The sequence below is a fragment of the Zootoca vivipara genome, chromosome 2 (genome assembly GCF_965207765.1).
Source record: "Zootoca vivipara chromosome 2, rZooViv2.hap1.1, whole genome shotgun sequence".
NCBI classification, from domain to species: domain Eukaryota; kingdom Metazoa; phylum Chordata; class Lepidosauria; order Squamata; family Lacertidae; genus Zootoca; species Zootoca vivipara.
In genome coordinates this window covers 29,653,537-29,671,192 of record NC_142584.1, presented here as the reverse complement: position 1 = coordinate 29,671,192, position 17,656 = coordinate 29,653,537, and the positions used below count along the sequence as shown (strand labels likewise).

The following is a 17,656-nucleotide window of genomic DNA, read 5'->3' as shown; positions in this document are numbered from 1 at the left end:
GCTATGCATCCCAGGCATGACTGATATATCAATCTCATCTTGTCAGAAAACCACCCAAATTTCAAATACATTTGTTGAAGCCATCTGAGCATGGGCCAGTTTCTACAATGAAACGTAAAAAACATGTCATTGCACCAGAGAGAACATTTCACTGAATCAAATTGTGAGATTTGCTCAACTCACATCAGTTGTAATAGGATGTCTCCTGTATCAAGATTCATGAGGGAAACCCTCTTAGTTTAGGTAGACCTATATGTTCATGAGAATTCTTAGATACAGATGAATTTCCTATCTAAAATCATCAAGGAATAGTGAAATTCATTCTACATGGCAGGGAAGTGATATTTGACTGGCTAACCTTACATTGGTATTTTTCTTCTTTTTCTCTTTTTCAAAAATATGATATTTTTAGTTTCATCTTGTTTTACCATGCTCACTAATTATATTTTGCTCTACCATTAGAGAAATACATTAGAAATTCCTTAGGAGATTTGTATGGTAATGCAAAAGATTTCTTGGCAAATAAATTTTCACCAACTACAAAAGGCAGCATGGGATTGGATATTGTCTTCATTTAACAGTGTTGTAATAGCCTATTTTAGCATTTAAAATTTAATCTTTTATTTAAAGGATGTATTTTTCTTGTTGTTGGAAATACACCAACATCCCTCTATAATTCTTCTTTTCTATGCGGCCTGTTTTTATCAACACAAAGTCAATGAAGGTCAAATAAGGATTTGTCTTCCATAAAATGCACATACCTCCCCACTTGTGATATATCACAAAACACCAGGCTTATATTATGTACATACCCCTGTAAAATTATCACTTGGTTGGGGTCAGGGTGGTGGGAGATTTTATTCCTCATTTTTAATGACCAAAGTTCTGCAAAGCATGCAATTGTTATACAAGACCTTGAGGCATGATGCTTGTTCAATGACTCCTGAAATAGTCATGGTTTATAATTGCAGTGTTGTTTCTCTGTTTCCCCGTATTGTAATTTTTTTTTGTTCTTTTTATAAATGTGGTTCATTCTGTGTGTGGTGGTTTTATTAACAGTGTAAAAGTAGGGCTTTTACCTCCTGGTCAACCCATCTGTGCAAATTTCATTTGGTTTCTGTAGAATTTGTACACCCAAATGACATGCATGCTCACTGTGTCCCCTGTATGTTGCAGTGGTTATCACAACAAGATCCAGTATGGACAGCGTATTTTTCCATTCTGTGATATCCGCACCTTCTTTTCTTTTTCAGGCCAATCTCCCCTCTAGAAATGACCCCCTGACACTCTCACCAAGTAAAGATCTGCTAAGTGTGAGGAAGCCTTCTGTAGGCCGCACCCATTCTTTGCCAAATGACAGCTATATGTTTCAGGCTCCAGATACTGGCATCTACAATGACTCTTCTGGAGAAAGGAACACACCACATCAAAAATCTCAGTCAGGTACAAAATGTTTTCCTCAGAAAATTTTGTCATCCCCAGAAGACTTCAGTCTTGATAATGGCTAGGTTTCTTTTTCCTTTTTGGCTTTGAGGTTTTTCTTCCATACATGGGAACTTCTGATAAACTTTACAGTCTTTATCTCATTTCTTCCTAAATGGGGGATTTGAGTCTTGTGGCCAAAACTGGATGAGAGTCTGGGCAACTTAATTGCCTTAACTGTCTTTCTTAGGGCTGAACAGAACATTTCATATAAAACTGTGTAAGTCACCCTTCATCTAAAGAGTTGCAAGTGTGCTGTCGTCCGTTCACTTGCCGATGCCACCCCAATCTTTAATGGAACCCAATTGGATAAAGTCGGACAAGTTTCTTAGCAAAAATGCTTAGGAGGATTGGTCTGTAAGTCTAGTTTTATCTACATTAACATCTCTCACAGAAGCATCTTTCTGGTTCAAGAAAAGAGGGGAGAATCCTTCTAAATCCCATCATCCAGGGCTTTCCCACAAAGACATAATTTCAGAGTACTGTTCAGAATGATACAAAACATGAAGAGGTTACTAAAAGGGTATTGAAATTTGCATAGTAATGGGAACATTTACAGTTTAGCAGCAGGAATGGAAAAAAGCGGGAACAATCGCTATCAGGCAGAGCAAGTGTAGCTTGGCACCCTAGCATAGCATGAAATAATTTAAGATCCAAGGTAACTTGATTTCAGATCCTCTCAAAAAGAGCATGATCCAGCAGGGACAGAGACTTCAGAAACGTATGACCTTGCTCCCTAATTCTGGTAGGTTTGGTGCTGACACTGCCCCTTCATTAGGCCCTTCTATGACTTGAGAAAGCATTACAAAGTGAGTGCCCCAGGCAGTATTGGGCTAGCTGGTAATACAACTGAACACCCAGTAATGGTTTTTACAGCTGGAGTAAGGAACCTGGCACCACCCACACAATTCTCACTACAATTCTCACCAGCCCCAGCCGGCATGTGCAATGGTCAGGGGTGGTGTTAAAGGCCAGCAACATGTGGAGGGCTACAATCCCCATTGCCCATCACCATATTTTAAATGTTTAAGGTGTATGGTGCCCAAAGTACAAAAATACAAAGTACAGTGGAACCTCGGTTTATGAACACCTCGGTTTATGAATTTTCGGTTTATGAACGCCGCGGACCCATCTGGAACGGATTAATTCATTTTCCATTACTTTCAATGGGAAAGTTCGCTTCAGTTTATGAATGCTTCAGTTTATGAACAGACTTCCGGAACCAATTACACCCATGCTTCAGTTTATGAACGCTTCAGTTTAAGTACTCCGCGGACCCATCTGGAACAGATTAATCCACTTTCCATTACTTTCAATGGGAAAGTTCGCTTCAGTTTATGAACGCTTCAGTTTATGAACAGACTTCCGGAACCAATTGTGTTCATAAACCGAGGTACCACTGTAAAGGCATATTCTACTTCCACTGTCGGAGGCACTATGTCTTTCAGTACTGGTGGCTGGGAATCACAAGTGGGGATAGTGTTGTTGTGTCCAGGTCCTGCTTGTTGGCTTCCCCCAAGCATTCTTGCCTAAGAACATATGTGCAGCCTCTCTAGATCAGATCATGGTCAGACTCGTCCAGTCCTCTTTGAACTAGGCTAGGAATGGAGCAGCTTTTTTCTTTCACGGTCCTCATTCCTTCAGGGGTAATCTGGCAGGGCAAGGGGCACATGTCATCAGTGTGCAGGTACCCCTTCTCTTTCTCCTTCTTCCTCTCCTCCCACATCAGGGGGTGAATTGCATTGTGCATTGTGGAGAATCCAAATGGAGGCCGGGCTGCCAACGCAGCAAAAACACTTTGGGGAGGGGGAGTCTGTGCTACTGCCACTGAAGAATAATTTATATTTCCACTGCAGAAATTCAGCAAGATCCCATTAAAAATATATATCTTGCTATAAATAGGGTGGAGAATTTTGAGAAGCCATTTATGCACAACTCTTCTTTTAAGTGACTGAGATCATAAAACAGAAATCCCAATTTGGGGAGGCTTATTGTGGATCCTCCTCAAAATGGTGTTTACATTGTTCTACATTGGATAAATGAGGAGCAGAAGATAAATCACCACTGCTCCTCAGAATAACTTAGCACCTGAGAAATAGTTGCCTTTCAGAACTCAGTGGAGTGGCATCTGTTAAATATATGCAATTCTCTAAAGTGCTGTGAGGTTTGTAAAAGCCATACATCACCAATAAGGAATATGAGTAACGTAACATTTCAAGTTAGAAAATAAGTTGTCAGTAAACTTAGAAGGTTTATTTGAATAACCCTGAATAATAGAACAGATATTCTGGGAAATACTCCAGGACAAATGAGATTCCTTCTGTGAGAGATGGCCCAGATTAAATGAATAGCTTCTTGGTTTTGTTTTAAATCACGTAAATGCTTTGGGCTTTGATGGAGAGGATTCAGGCTCATCGCGGAGGTTATAATTGACCACCCAAGAACAAAGAGGCAGCTTGGAGAAAAATGCATATGGAATACACACAATATGACATTGGTGAATTGCTCCATAACCAACTCAGAAGCGGTTTTATAGAAATTGTGAGTCCAGCGATTATGGAAGGCTATGTTTTTCACCTCCATGATGTACAGAATTTTATTTAACTCGGTTTGAGTTACCAATGTTCTCAGTTTCCCATCCTCTCCTCCTCAGGCTCAACGACGTCAGTGCAATCTCAGCCTGCAAACATTGATGCTCTCCTACAAATCCCAAGAGATCTCTTCTGCCACCTCAAGCCCCAATACAACCCTGACTGGGAAAGCAAATCCAAAGCCCCTCCACCTGTGCATTCTCCTTCTGCAGAACGGTTACTTCGCAGACAGGTAAGCTGAGCTGCTGATGTTATCATGCAACAAGTCTTATGTCTCTGTGTACTACCAATCAGTGAAAGGCTGCATAGCAGGGCCTTGGAAATGATAACTAGCCACAAAATTGTTTTGAAAAGGGAAAAACTTGTGAGGAGATTCCGATTCCAGTGATAGATTCTGTGGGCATGTCAAGATCATTCCAACTTCAGGAGCTTTATGGGCTGTGACACCACTTCCAATCTTCACTGTGCTTCATGGGCAGCGCATTTCAGCATCTGTTGAGTCTCTAGTAAATCAGTGCAGGTAGTGTGGCTGGCATGGTATGTCCAATCCAGACAAGTGGCTTTCTAAAGTGAGTACAGACCTTATATTTTTTCGGGAGGTGGCACAAAGGACATATATTTACCTCGTCAACAAAAATTGACTCTTTTATATCCATTATCATCTTGCTTCCTAACCTTTCCTGACTTTGCTCAGTCAGTTGACCATGTGATCAAGTCACATGAGCCTCCTGAAGGTCAGCAGCTCAGCCACCTGAGTTACAACGAGGCCCCTATAGGTCTGCATCACATTACAACTCCATTTTTAAAACTGGATGTTTCCTCTGTACTTACTCCCTAATATTTAAATAACATGAATGATTTGATTCCAATGCCCCAAACATTTTATTTATCAGGGCTGACAGCTTGGCAGTGGAACTCTTTTGGATGATACAGTTTTTTCCCGTATTTTTAAAAGCTTGAATGATTCAGTGCTAGATTGATATTATGTAATACAAAGTGCAAAAGGCTATTTTTCATTTTCCTGAAATAGCATATCATGCAAGTGATTACTTAATAACCCCGTTTATTCAGGCCATTACATTCCTTTTCAATGACAAAATAATGTGGCTAATTTCTTGAGCCCCTCCACATGAATATGAAGCTCCAAGGTGAGCAGTTTACATTAATCTGGAGTATTAAACTGACAGGCTAAATTCTTAAAGCGTATTAGGTCGATGCTGAGCTAGCCTGCCAGCCTAATGTACACTAACAAAGAATCTAATTGATTTCATGGTTCCAGCCTATGAACATACTCCTTGACGTTGAAGGGATATCAGTCCAATCCTTTTGAATCAGTGCTGCAGTGATAAGTGATCATTTTAGCTGTCTTCTTTTCATTCTTAGTCGTTAAAACTAGTTGCTGAGGACTAAGCATTTTTCAACGCCAGATTATAATTGAACATAAGGAATTAGGCTAGCATTTTCAAGAAGCATTTAGTGACAGAATTTGAAATGTGCAGATGCTGCAAGTAAAATGCTTATTATTTGCAGGTAGAATACTTTTTATTTCATTTCGGTTGACACCTAAATATGTTTTCTTTGGGCCCAAGAGGGCACTAATTAATCACACCCAAAATGTGAAGCGACTCAGTATCCATACAAAGTCCATTCTGATTCCTAACTTGCAAAGTGGGTCTAAGAAATTCCTGGCCGTCCTGAAGTGCCACAGTCTACCCAAGGAAAGGCATTATGTCAAAGCAAGATACCTGGACCCCATACCTCTTTTTCCTCAAACTCTTCCGTCATCTTTCTCTGTGCTGAAACATTAACTGGAAGTACCCTAGACAGCCATTTAGTCCAGAGTCACTATACAGAAGACACTCATAAAGGAATTGATATTATTTTAGATTTTGGAGTTGTACTCTTCCTAAAAATGTTGCTTTATGCCAATGATTAGCAGTTTGCCAAGTATGTACTTAACGAAGTACCGTACAAAGAACTGCCACTAATTCACTGTCTCAGAATATTCTAGCTTGAGGAAGGCATAATTCCTGACCGAATGGCTAGTTCAATTCCTTGGCCACAACTAGGATGAAACCTGGTCCTTGGTGCTTTTGAGTCATTGTCATGGGCTTAGTCCTTCAATAAGAGAGAAATCACAGAAGACTTTTGACTGCATTGAGTGGATAGCTTGGAATTGTGAATTCCTGTATAATAATACCACCACCTCCCCAATGCAATCTTGACTATGGCCTTTCTAGTCCAGATTTTTTCCCCTTCTTGCCACTGATACTGGCTTCACATTAAGAATTGAAAAAGGGCATCCAATGACTAGAAGTTGGCACATGTCCTAGAACATTCTTAAGGGCTTTTAATGAAGATACAGAAACTTCTGTACTACGCTTTAGATAGTCTGTTGTATTTGTTGCTAGGATTCCATCGGAGACTATGTGAGGGGTGGGCGTTTCTGGTATCAATTTATTTAGTCTATTATGTATTTTCATCTTTTCATCTACTAAATGAGAGTAAGGAGACTATGAGCCCATTGGGGCAAAAGGTAGCCCAAGAGAAAATTTAAAATTGCCAGTCTTGCCCACGCTGTAGCTTGTGAGTAATACTTCCCAACTAGCTCAAATGAGGCTACCTCTTGGCCACCTCTCACCTCCCTTCTAACAATGGCTGCCATTACCAACCATGAAAGAGAAAGGGATTAAAATAATGAGAGTGACTAGCACCATGCTCATCATGATGCATGCCCCTGCCCCTGAGGTCTCCCCCCCCCCCATCCTGAAAGCTGTCTGTGGACCAACGGCAGCTCCCTCGGCCTGAAGCAAGATGAGCGCCGCACCCTGTAGTCGCCTTTGACTGGACTTAATCGTCCAAGGGTCCTTTACCTTTTTATCCACCTTTAGTGCCACATACCCACAAATACTTTTAAAATACAGGGGTTGTTTTCTTTTTTAATGTTAGTCTATCCAAGTAATGGGTCTTTGACTATTTTCTCCTCCTCAGCAAGATTAATAGTATTGCTATTTCTCTAGTCATTTTACTAGTATTTTTTTCATCTTGTTATACTATTAGTCTCAAAGAATTCGTAACAGGATATTCGTACCTACATCTGCCAACTGCTTTGTTCAATATGTACATCGCATGCATTTTTATTTGATTTTATCTCTCTCTCTCCTCTCTCTCCTCTCTCTCTCTCTCTCTCTCTCCCCCTCCTTTCCTCGCTCATGTCCTCTCCTTAACCTGTGTTTAGATAAATCTTGTTCACCACATCCCTGGCCCATACACGTTCCTTAGTCACTGACTCTCCTGTCATTCAACTTCCCTCACCTTTTTCAGTGCTGTAGAATGGACCAAATCCCCTGCTGTAGCTAAAACCATAGATCCCAGAAGGCCTGGCAGCTAGTGACTATGACTAATTCCCTGGTGAAGATTAGTCCATCAAGTGAATTAAAAGAACAAAGCTCTGTTCTCTGTTGAGGAACATGCTCCCTGCCAGTGGATTATAAAGAGTGGTTTTCTTCAGAAGAATTCTACTTCGATTCATTGGTTCGTGGGTCAGGTGGACTCTTAAACAAAGGTGTAAAACAATCCCATTCTACTGCTAATAAAGTGTTTAGTAGGGATCAACCTATCAGTTAGTTTTCTGGGAGTGAACTCAGACGTTGTTTTTTAAAAAAGGATTATAATTACTATCAACAGCCAAAGATGCCTGACAGTATAACCAAAATCAATAATCATTTGTATTATCAAATGCTCTGCAAATTAAAATACAAAACTGTACATACAATCGTTTTCCTCATCACTATTACCATGGTTGCTATAGATCTTGCCTACATCTTTACATGAGATCAGAACCTGTAATATTTCAATTTTCTTCCATGACAGCTGTTGAGAATATTGAGGTTCAAGCAGGAATGTGGTGTTAGGCCTATACATCTGTGTACTGCTTTGCAGTTAATAGTAAAATAAGATGCCCAATTAATTAATTAATACATCCAGTTTAGTGCCTGTCAGCTCAGACAGACAAAGACCAAGAAAGACCATCTTTGTCTGTCTGAGCCAAACACTAACCTTTATCTTATTGTAAGTAGTGCGGTGGAAAAAAATCACACACACCAGTCTTACACACACCAGTCTTTTTTTTTTTTATATAAAAAGTTGATTTTGTAAAGTCCCCTCCTGGTCTCAGATGTCACAATATGAACCTGTAGAACAGTTTGCCATAGAAGGCCTTTCCTAGGTCTGGTTACGTTGCTTGAAAAAACAGCAAGTACAGAGCAGGAACTGGTGCAGTAGAGAGCCTTATTAAGGCAGCGTATATTGAGTACTGCACTGTATATCTTATTGGAAGTTAATGATGCATAAGTTCCTGGGTGCCTAACAGGACTCTCAAGAATAAAATTTCAGGATCTGTTTAGTTTCTCCAGAACAAATTGGCTCTGATCGAAAGGGCCCATGGAGGCTGATCTAAAGCCAGTTCTTTCACAGTTGTAAAGGATGCAAGAAAAATGGGAAGTGAACGTAGTCTGAGTATAATTTAAACCCAGGAACAAGCTCATAAAAATCAACGACTCCCAAAGTGCTATTGAAAAAAAGTGGTTTTTCATACCTGCTCATTACACCATCTGAGTTAGAAAAGAAACACTGAAATCATCAATTGCCTTTAGTTTGTAATGAGGGTCATATTTGGTTACTGCTCAATTATAGACAGCTATATTTGTTCCCAGCATGTTGCACTGCTATCCGTACTAGACTGACAGTTTCACAACGGCACAATTTGCACCTGTGGGTAATAGGGATGTAGTAGTGTGTAACATCAAAAGTTGGAGAGGTAGCTGTATAATCTGGACTTCATGTGCCTAGATGATAATGTGACCAGTGGTGGTGGTGTGAGAGAAATTGGGAGATAAGCACTGATGCTGCCAGAGTGCATTTAACCAGGTGGCTGCAATTTATGTAGGTGCTAGAGCAGGCACCCCCAAACTGTGGCCCTCCAGATGTTTCGGCCTACAACTCCCATGATCTCTAGCTCAGTGTTTCTCAACCAGTGTGCCTCCAGATGTTTTGGGACTACAACTCCCATCATCCCTAGCTAGCAAGACCAGTGGTCAGGAATGATGGGAGTTGTAGTCCCAAAACATCTGGAGGCACACTGGTTGAGAAACACTGCTCTAGCTAACAGGACCAATGGTCAGGGATGGGAATTGTAGCCCAAAACATCTGGAGGGCCGAAGTTTTGGGGATGCCTGTGCTAGAGGTTCTATTGCATTCAAAACTAGTGTTTTCAATTGTCACCTTTGGAGTATCTCTTACTACTTATGCATTGCCTATACTGACCTTTTCCCTCTATGTTTGTTCCCCTCCAATTCCTTGGCACTTCCGTACAGATGGCAATAAGGAATGATTCCTCAGATACCCATAGCTCAGAAAGCCGAGAGAACATCCATGCCGAGGTGAGTGAGCTCTGTGATCCAAATTTGTCAGCTCCATCCACTGAGGATCTGTCTGTCACTCTGACGCCCTCAGAAGCAAGAGAGTCAGCCAGCTGGGGGCGATCGAGCGTTCATACTCAGCAACCATCCCGCAATCAGTATAACATTTCCATGCATGTGCCGGATTTGTGTGCCTGTACAGACTCCCTTCAAGAACTGCCTGGAGACCCGACGGACCAAGAAGTATCAGAAATAAATAGCTCTTTTACTTCAGGAACTTGTTCAGCCATGAGTGCCTCTTCAGTGGTTCAGCCCGAGACCCCTAAGAGAAACGTAGGCAACAGTGGCAATGTCACTTTGAAGGACCTGAAGAAGTGCTACAGTGTAGATACACAGGGTCTTCTTAAAAAACCATCATCCTGGTTAGATGATCAAAGGAGACATTCCATAGAGATTTGCTCCATGGAAAACAGCCCTCAGCATCATTCCACATCTAGTTCTTCTGGCTTCATAAGTCAGGTCTTAAGTGAAATGGAAGGCTTGCAAGGGACGCGGCAGAAGAAAAAACTGAGTCCCCCGTGTATATCAATAGACCCACCTGATGAACAGAGTTTGTTACTGAGGGGGCCACGCAGCGCCACATTGCCTGCCAGTGCAGACGTTTGCTTGCGAAGACGCGCCCCGTCCTGGGATTCCAAGGATTCAGGGGACGCAGGAGACTCGGCCCTTCCAGACAGTATGTCACTAACTCCAACCCCAAAGAAAGACTTGTTGACTCTTCCTAGTTTTTCCTTTGATCAAACAGATGCGGACCCTTGAGTTAGTTTGTTTTCCGTTGTTGGTGCCAAATGTTACTTTTCTCCCTCATGTAATAAATTAAACCTTTCCATTCTAAAATGGCACTGATTTTTTTTAAAAAAAATCCAAAGAAAGTTTAAAAAGCTAGCTGGTTTTAAGAGTGGTTAAGCTATATCACGCTTACTTAAGCATAAGTTCTGCTTGGGTAAAAGCAATACATTGTTCAGAGTCTATATGTATATTCTATTTTATTAAATTAATTGAACCTAGTATTGCAGGATGTAGTACATTTTGTGGCTTAAAGACATTGTTTATTTTCTTCTGTTTTATGTATCTCAGAATATTCCTGAGATTGCGTTGGGGTTTTTTAATGAATATTTTAACCTTTAAAAATACATATTTAATCCTCCCCTATTTTCTTTTCGTTTTGCAAAGCACAAGATGTAGCCATTAGTGCATTACTGAGAAAAATGTGTCCCATGGTCAACTAGAAATGAGAATATTTGCAATTATAATGTATTTCACTCAGTGACCCCTCAACTATTTTCTGTAGAAAATAGCCATTTGGATATTTTTTTTACAACTGTATTGGCATTAAAAAAGAATAAAATAATATCCAAAATGATTTTTATTACACTGTAGAGGAAAAGCAAGTGCACAAGCTGAAGAGCATATGGGATAAGCAGATAGACTTGAAAGAAGGTTTCTTATAGAGAGAATTCAGTAGTCTCTTAGCAATACACAAGACTGTCTAATGTGTCAGATATTTGCTGTTGCTTACTTCGGTGATCCCTAAAATCATACTGAGCGTGAACACCTAAGGTGAGGGCCTCTGTCCTCTTCCATTGCCCTTCCTAAATATGCAGAGTATCTCCTGAAGGCAGAGAAAAGGTTGTGATGCTGCAGGGCTGTCATGATCTGGTACTCATAGAGGACAATCATGTGCGCTTTACAGGGCTGGCCCACCCATGAGGCAAGGTGAGGCAACCACCTCGGGCGGCAGTATCAACAGGGGCAGCAGATCCTGATGTAGATCTTTATTTCCGCCCTTTGTTCCTGATGGCAATCTTCACTCCCCACGCCGCCTTCCCTAGTAAGAAGGTGGGAAGACCACTTTGTGGTTCTCCTCAGGTGCCAAAATATATTGGGCTGGCCCTGGTGCTTTACTAAGTCTCATCATTCTCCCCTTCTTCTGGTGGGACAACAAAACCCAGCAGTGGCAGCAACTGCTTACAAAAGCAATCCAACCTTGTATAGTCCATCTATTTCACCTGCCTTAAAGTGCCATCAGCTACCCACTGCCAAATGGCAGTGTTTCCCTTTATTTTCTGTGGCAACAGACATTTCACACAATGACTGCAACTGATTTCACCCCTGACTGCCATAAACAGCAAATTAAGGGTCTGGGAAATCATTAGCATTTGTCCTTGTTTAGTACTGTACATCTGTGGTGCAATGGAACATAATTTTAACAAAGAACTTCCCTGAGAATCCCTCTTTCTCTAGTGGTAGCCATACAGTGGCTAAATGCACAATTACATTCTTACATATTTATACTGCAATCCTAAACACATTTACTCAGAGGTTCCCTTTGTTTCAGTGGAACGTGCTTCCAAGAAAGGGCTTAAGCTAACAACTGACAGTGGTTTGCCTGGTTGAAAATTAAGGTTGCCCTAAACTGAGCAGATAAAGCTTTTCTTGCCATGTAGCTCCACACTAGCAAGCTGATAAATATCAAGGATAGGGGCAAGTAAAAAGATTCCAGTGCTAAAAAAAACCCTAATATTTCAATTTTTTCAGTGACTGATAAAACCATTTCTATATAAAAGAACCTATTTGAGGTTTGCAGGTGTATCCCATAAAGTACAGTAGTACCTTGGATCCCAAACGCCCTGGAACTCGGACGTTTTGGCTCCCAAATGGCACAAACCCGGAGGTAATTGTTCCAGTTTGCAAATGTTCTTTTGGAAGTCGAACATCCGGTGGGGCTTCCACGGGTTCTGTTTGGCTGCAGGAGCTTCCTGCAGCCAATCAGAAGCTGTGATTTGGTTTTCAAACATTTTGAAAGTCGAACAGACTTCTGGAACCGATTCCGTTCATCTTCCAAGGTACGACTGTAAATTCACAGAATGCAAAGAATTCCTGCAGTAACAGGAAGATCATCTTAGGAGTGCTTTTAAATCGTATTAGCCTCTCATCAGTCCAAACAGGATCAACCCCAGACTAATTTTCTCAGCTTAATGATCAGGCATCTGGTCTATGTAAACCTGGAATCATCAAATCATCTTTTCTGTTCATTGTCAGCTGCGTAGGGGTTTTATTTACAGTTCAGTAGTATACTGATTTTGATAAATAAAATCACCCAAACTGGTCTAGCAGAACCCAGTCTTCACCCACATGCTGAATGCTGAAGCCAAACAGTTTTCCATTGCACACGGTGGGCTTAATATGAGCCCAAACCAAGATTGGCATTGGCTACACTGAGGACATGTTTTGCTTTGCAATTCCAGGTTCTGCAGCATTGCTGCCATGCTCCTCTGCCTTAAGAGAGGGGGGGCTCTCTTTATAGTGGTAGTAAAATTGATAATGATTCCAAAAATAAACCAGAAAAACTGCCCTTATAACCAAGAACTCCAGAAATTAATGTGTACAGTTATTTTGCATATATAAAAATGTCTCTCCTACCTTTCTGTTGCCCGTGTACCTGTTCCCTGTTCATCAGTCAATATGTTAGCAGGTGTCAGTCATGGGGCCTGTAAAAAGCATAATACTTTCTCTGTAGGATTTATATACACAGAGATGGATTCTGCTGTTATGTCGTCTCTTGTTAACCTGTTTTTAACCACTGCTGCTTCCGTGCATTCTGTGCTTGCAACAACTCCCTTAAGTAGGTTAGGCTGAAAGAGAGTGATTTGTCCAAGGCTACCTGTGAGTTTCACTACTGGGGGGTGGGGAGTGAACCTGGATGGTACCAAACTGCTTAATCCTGAAGCTGCCACACACACTGGCTCATCCTCCAAACAGCTTTGGCTAGTTAAAACAGTGCAAAAGGGTTGAAGAAAGGGGTGCATTATTTTTTTTACTGCAGCTCACAATTTTGCATATATATAAAAGCAGTTCTTTGCACTGGTCTAACCAGACAAAACGATCACAAGAGTTGGGAGGGCTGGTTCTTCCCTATGCCTTTGGCACACAATTCAGTTACATATATTAGTGAAGAGAGCATCTCCCTCTAGCCAAAGAATGAGTTAATACAGTGGTACCTTGAGTTACAAACACCTCAGGTTACAGACTCAGCTAACCTGGAAGTAGTACCTCGGGTTAAGAACTTTGCCCCAGGATGAGAACAGAAATTGCATGGCGGCGGCACGGCAGCAGTGGGAGGCCCCATTAGCTAAAGTGGTACCTCAGGTTAAGAATGAACCTCCGTAACGAATTAAGTTCGTAACCAGAAGTACCACTGTAGATGTATCATTTCCTAGGATCCCAAGGGTTGCACTGGCACAATTAGTGGTGCTTCTGCAGCATCCAAGCATGCACTCACACACACACACTGTTGCACTGGTAATTGCCTTTTTTTCTACAGACCAGGCTTTCCACCTTTAGAAAGCCTCTCCTTCATGGTGAGATGGCTTTGCTTTTAGCAACATGCTCCTGTTTTTGCTGGAAGAGATCCATTGATTTAAGTTTAACCTGCCTCTGTGTAAATGTATACATATTTAGGACTGCAGTGTTGGTATATGTTGTTAATCCAATGAATGCTAAAAGACATTCTAAGTCATGCATTCCTATAGTCCTCATTGGATCAAACATTTAATCTAAACCTGGAATTGTATTTAAAGATTGATTAAAGGGAAAGACAAACAATATTTTGAAACTCAGATTTTGAATACTTGAAATTCCAAAATGATATTGAAAATAAAATAGAATAAAACTGGAACTAGCGTGATTACTAGATTAGACAAGCTCATACTGGACCCTTACCTAAAAGCACATTTCATGTGGACCTTGTCACCGAGTGATGGTATAAATCACTGTAAGCCAAGGTTGTATAATTCGCAACATATCTGAATTAACACCCATGTATCCTACGTAGCTCTCTGTGCCAACGGAATCTTGGTTCCGTATAATCTCCGCTTTGCAATATCCTGAACAACCCAATGCTTTTGTTTCTCCAAGCCATTGTGTTTGAAGTAGAATGTGAAATTTTGAATTCAACAAATTCATCAACTAAAAGTTATGATTTTTGGACCTTCAACCATATTACCACAATTAGTGCAATTCTTAGAAACCAGTCTATCATTGTAATTTTCTCTGGTTAAGGGGGGGGGGGGAGATAGCACAGTAAGATGGAAATACGTTTAATCCTTTGCTTTGGTTTTGAGGTTTTTTTCTCATTCACCAAATCCCTATGCAGATATTCAGAGCTATGCAAGGACAATGTATCAGGGACCATGCTTCTTTTTTCTGGTCCCACACCCACACACATGCCACCCTGCTATTTGCATATTCATTTATCTAACTTGTGTGCATAGTGGGCTAGACACATAGAGCCCAACACATGTCATTCCCAACCTCACAATCTATGTACCCAATATTAGAATATACAGGTGGCAGGCCTTCTGTGACTTTCATTGGCCTCTGCATGCATAGGCTACAATGTAAATGTGGCAAAGTAATGCACAGACATCAGAAGTGAGTCATGCAAAGGAACATGGTCTTGATCTTCTCACCATGCTGAGCTTCAAACATCTGCATACAGCAGAGGTGAGGGACCTATGGCTCTCCAGACGCTGTTCAACAATATTTCCCATGCCCATTAGTCAAGAAAAATGGGAGTCAGAGGGCAACAGCACAAAGGGCTGCAGGTTCCCCACCCCTGGCAAAGGGATTCTGATAATGAAATATCGAGGTGTCAATAAAATGATGGTACACAATTTCAGCAATTGTTAAAATGTACAGTGTTGATCTGGCTGCAATCAAATCTACAAAGACTACGCAAAGAGCAGATTGTGCAATATTTCAGGGGGAAATGTGGTGCAAAATGTAATGTACACTGAAATCTCAAGAACTATAACAAGTATCCTTAAAAAAAAAGTTTAAAGATATTCTGTTTTCAGCGCTTGGGGATTTTCCCATGTGCATATCAATAAAGCAAAGATTTGCTTCATAAAATCATATTCAATAAAAAGATCAATACAAAACTTACTGTAACCTAATGTATTCAGGAAAATAATGCATGTAAACTGCTTTGTGATACAAATATTTTCTAGTTGCCCTTTTGAAAATCCAATTACAGTACTAAAGCATGTGCAATAATCTTCGAAGAATTTTAAATACCTTTGGGATGGGCTTTTTTGAAATATATATATATAATTTGACTTTTTTAAAGAAAACAAAAAGGTTCTAAAGAGAAATACACAAATTCTGTAGAATGGTTATGCTGATTTTTTTAATATATATTTTTGTAGAAATCTCTAGAGCAATTGTCAAGCCTGCCCAAGCATCTTGGAAATAGAAGAGGCCTAATTTCTGGCATTTTAGTTTGAGGTTTTTGAGACCAGAGCTGATATGTTTTGAGATACACGTTTTTCACTTGTTTTTCCAATATCAAGGGTAAGGATTTGAGAACTTAATTTTAGCTCCCAGTTCTAAACACATTTCAAAGAGGCCAATCGCTTGACAATTTCATAGTAGATGCACTACACAAGCAACATGCTCTCACCCAACTATCATTCATTTCAGCAACTATTATTGAAATGATTGCACCTCAGGCATTAAGGTCCCCCCCCCCCCTTGAATTCATTTTGATGTGGATTGCATGCATCCACGAAATAAATTCAGCTACATTCATGGCTCTTTTCTCCACTGATTTGTTAATGGCCGACGAGGGTTATAAACTTTAATCATTTTTTTTCAGTGTAATTAGTAAACCAAGGCTGCAATCCTATACACACTTACCCTGAGTGTAGGCATGTACAGAATTACACAGTAAGGCTATGATCTAAAGCACACTTTCTACTGAATAAGTCCCACTGAATTCAATGAGTTTTCTGAATATATGATTGTGTTGCATAATTTTAGTCATAGTTTAAGCATATGTGTGCGTGCATGCACACAACACGCTTTTACAGTAAGGTAAACCAAATGAAAGCTCACATTGGGACCCTCAGAACATGGCTCAAGCTTCTTGGGGCTCTGCAGATGTTTTTTAAAAAACAAGTGTATTTGAAAAACTTGGTTGCAGAATTCCATTTGAACAAATCGAGTAGGTTACCTTAGAGAGCAACTACCGTAACTAAGATTCCATGTCACAAATTAATTTTTTTGCAGCATGCTAATTTATGAACATTTAATCCGTTCATCTGTTTTAAAGTCCATTATTGATCAGATAGAAATCCTGACTCTATTGACAGCCTTACTGACAAGTAATGGGTGCTTCAAATAATTGCAAGTTGCAATCATTAGAGGGTGGGGACAGTTATGTGAATTTGCCATTTATATGTATGTGATTCCTATTGACTTCACTGGGACTCTGGTGCATCTGAGTGTGTTTAGAACGGGATCTTTCCTATTCTTTGAGGCTGCAGTTCTAGGTTGTTGGGTTGTTGTTATTTTAAAAGATACTAATTTAAAGCATATTGCCCCTAGTAAACCCAAACGAGAAATGCTATCCAGTTTGTTTTAAAGCACACCAGCACTTTAATATTGTGGATTTACTGTATACTGGTAGGAAGAGAGTATTCTGCTTTTGCCAGTGTATATTATGAGGGTAAACACTTGCTACCATGTCTGAGGGAGGAAAAAGAAAAATGTAAATTCCATACTTGCAAACATTGCACATGGTATTTCTATAACTTTTAGGTAGGTTACAGGATATTTAAACTGTAGATAATTTGGAAGAAGATACAATGTTTTTGGCTTCTGTAAATTGCACTCAACAGAAAATCTGGTTTTGGACAGGAAAGGGGGGTTTATAATTGTAAAGTATGCCTCAGTTTCCCCTTCAATGCCTCACTGACTATAATAACCCACATAGAATCTTTCACAAAAATTACTAGAGTAGCCGCAGTACCAATGTCCATTAACAACCTAGTAACTATTTTAGAACTTTGTATTTAATAGATAATATATTGTTAAACTGTATCAGGTATAGAGACCTAAAATTGGGTGTTTGGTGAGGGCAACAAAAGATGGTACTATTGGGGAATACTGGGTTAAAATGTTTTTTTATGAGTGTAAATCTTTACAAATGACAAAAACAAATGTGTACTATTAAAAGCTTTTGAAAAGAAAAGGCATGAACCCTGGTTCTTTTATTCTTAGTTATTTGATCTGTATATGCAAACAGGACATATCCATTAT

The 17,656-nt window shown here is 40.2% G+C and overlaps 1 protein-coding gene across 10 annotated transcripts in view; it reads left to right on the top strand.

The window, feature by feature from the left end:
* The window catches only part of CACNA1G (calcium voltage-gated channel subunit alpha1 G), a 323,342-nt gene extending 312,429 nt beyond the window's left edge, over window positions 1-10,913 (top strand). For all 10 annotated transcript variants that reach the window (XM_035104356.3, XM_035104361.3, XM_035104358.3 and 7 more), the window contains 3 exons: window positions 1,254-1,443; window positions 4,136-4,305; window positions 9,449-10,913. In XM_035104356.3, the coding sequence (XP_034960247.3) occupies window positions 1,254-1,443; window positions 4,136-4,305; window positions 9,449-10,312 (1,224 nt within the window). In that variant the 3' untranslated portion in view covers window positions 10,313-10,913. The remainder of the gene's footprint in view (window positions 1-1,253; window positions 1,444-4,135; window positions 4,306-9,448) is intronic.
* The last annotated feature ends 6,743 nt before the right edge of the window (window positions 10,914-17,656 follow it).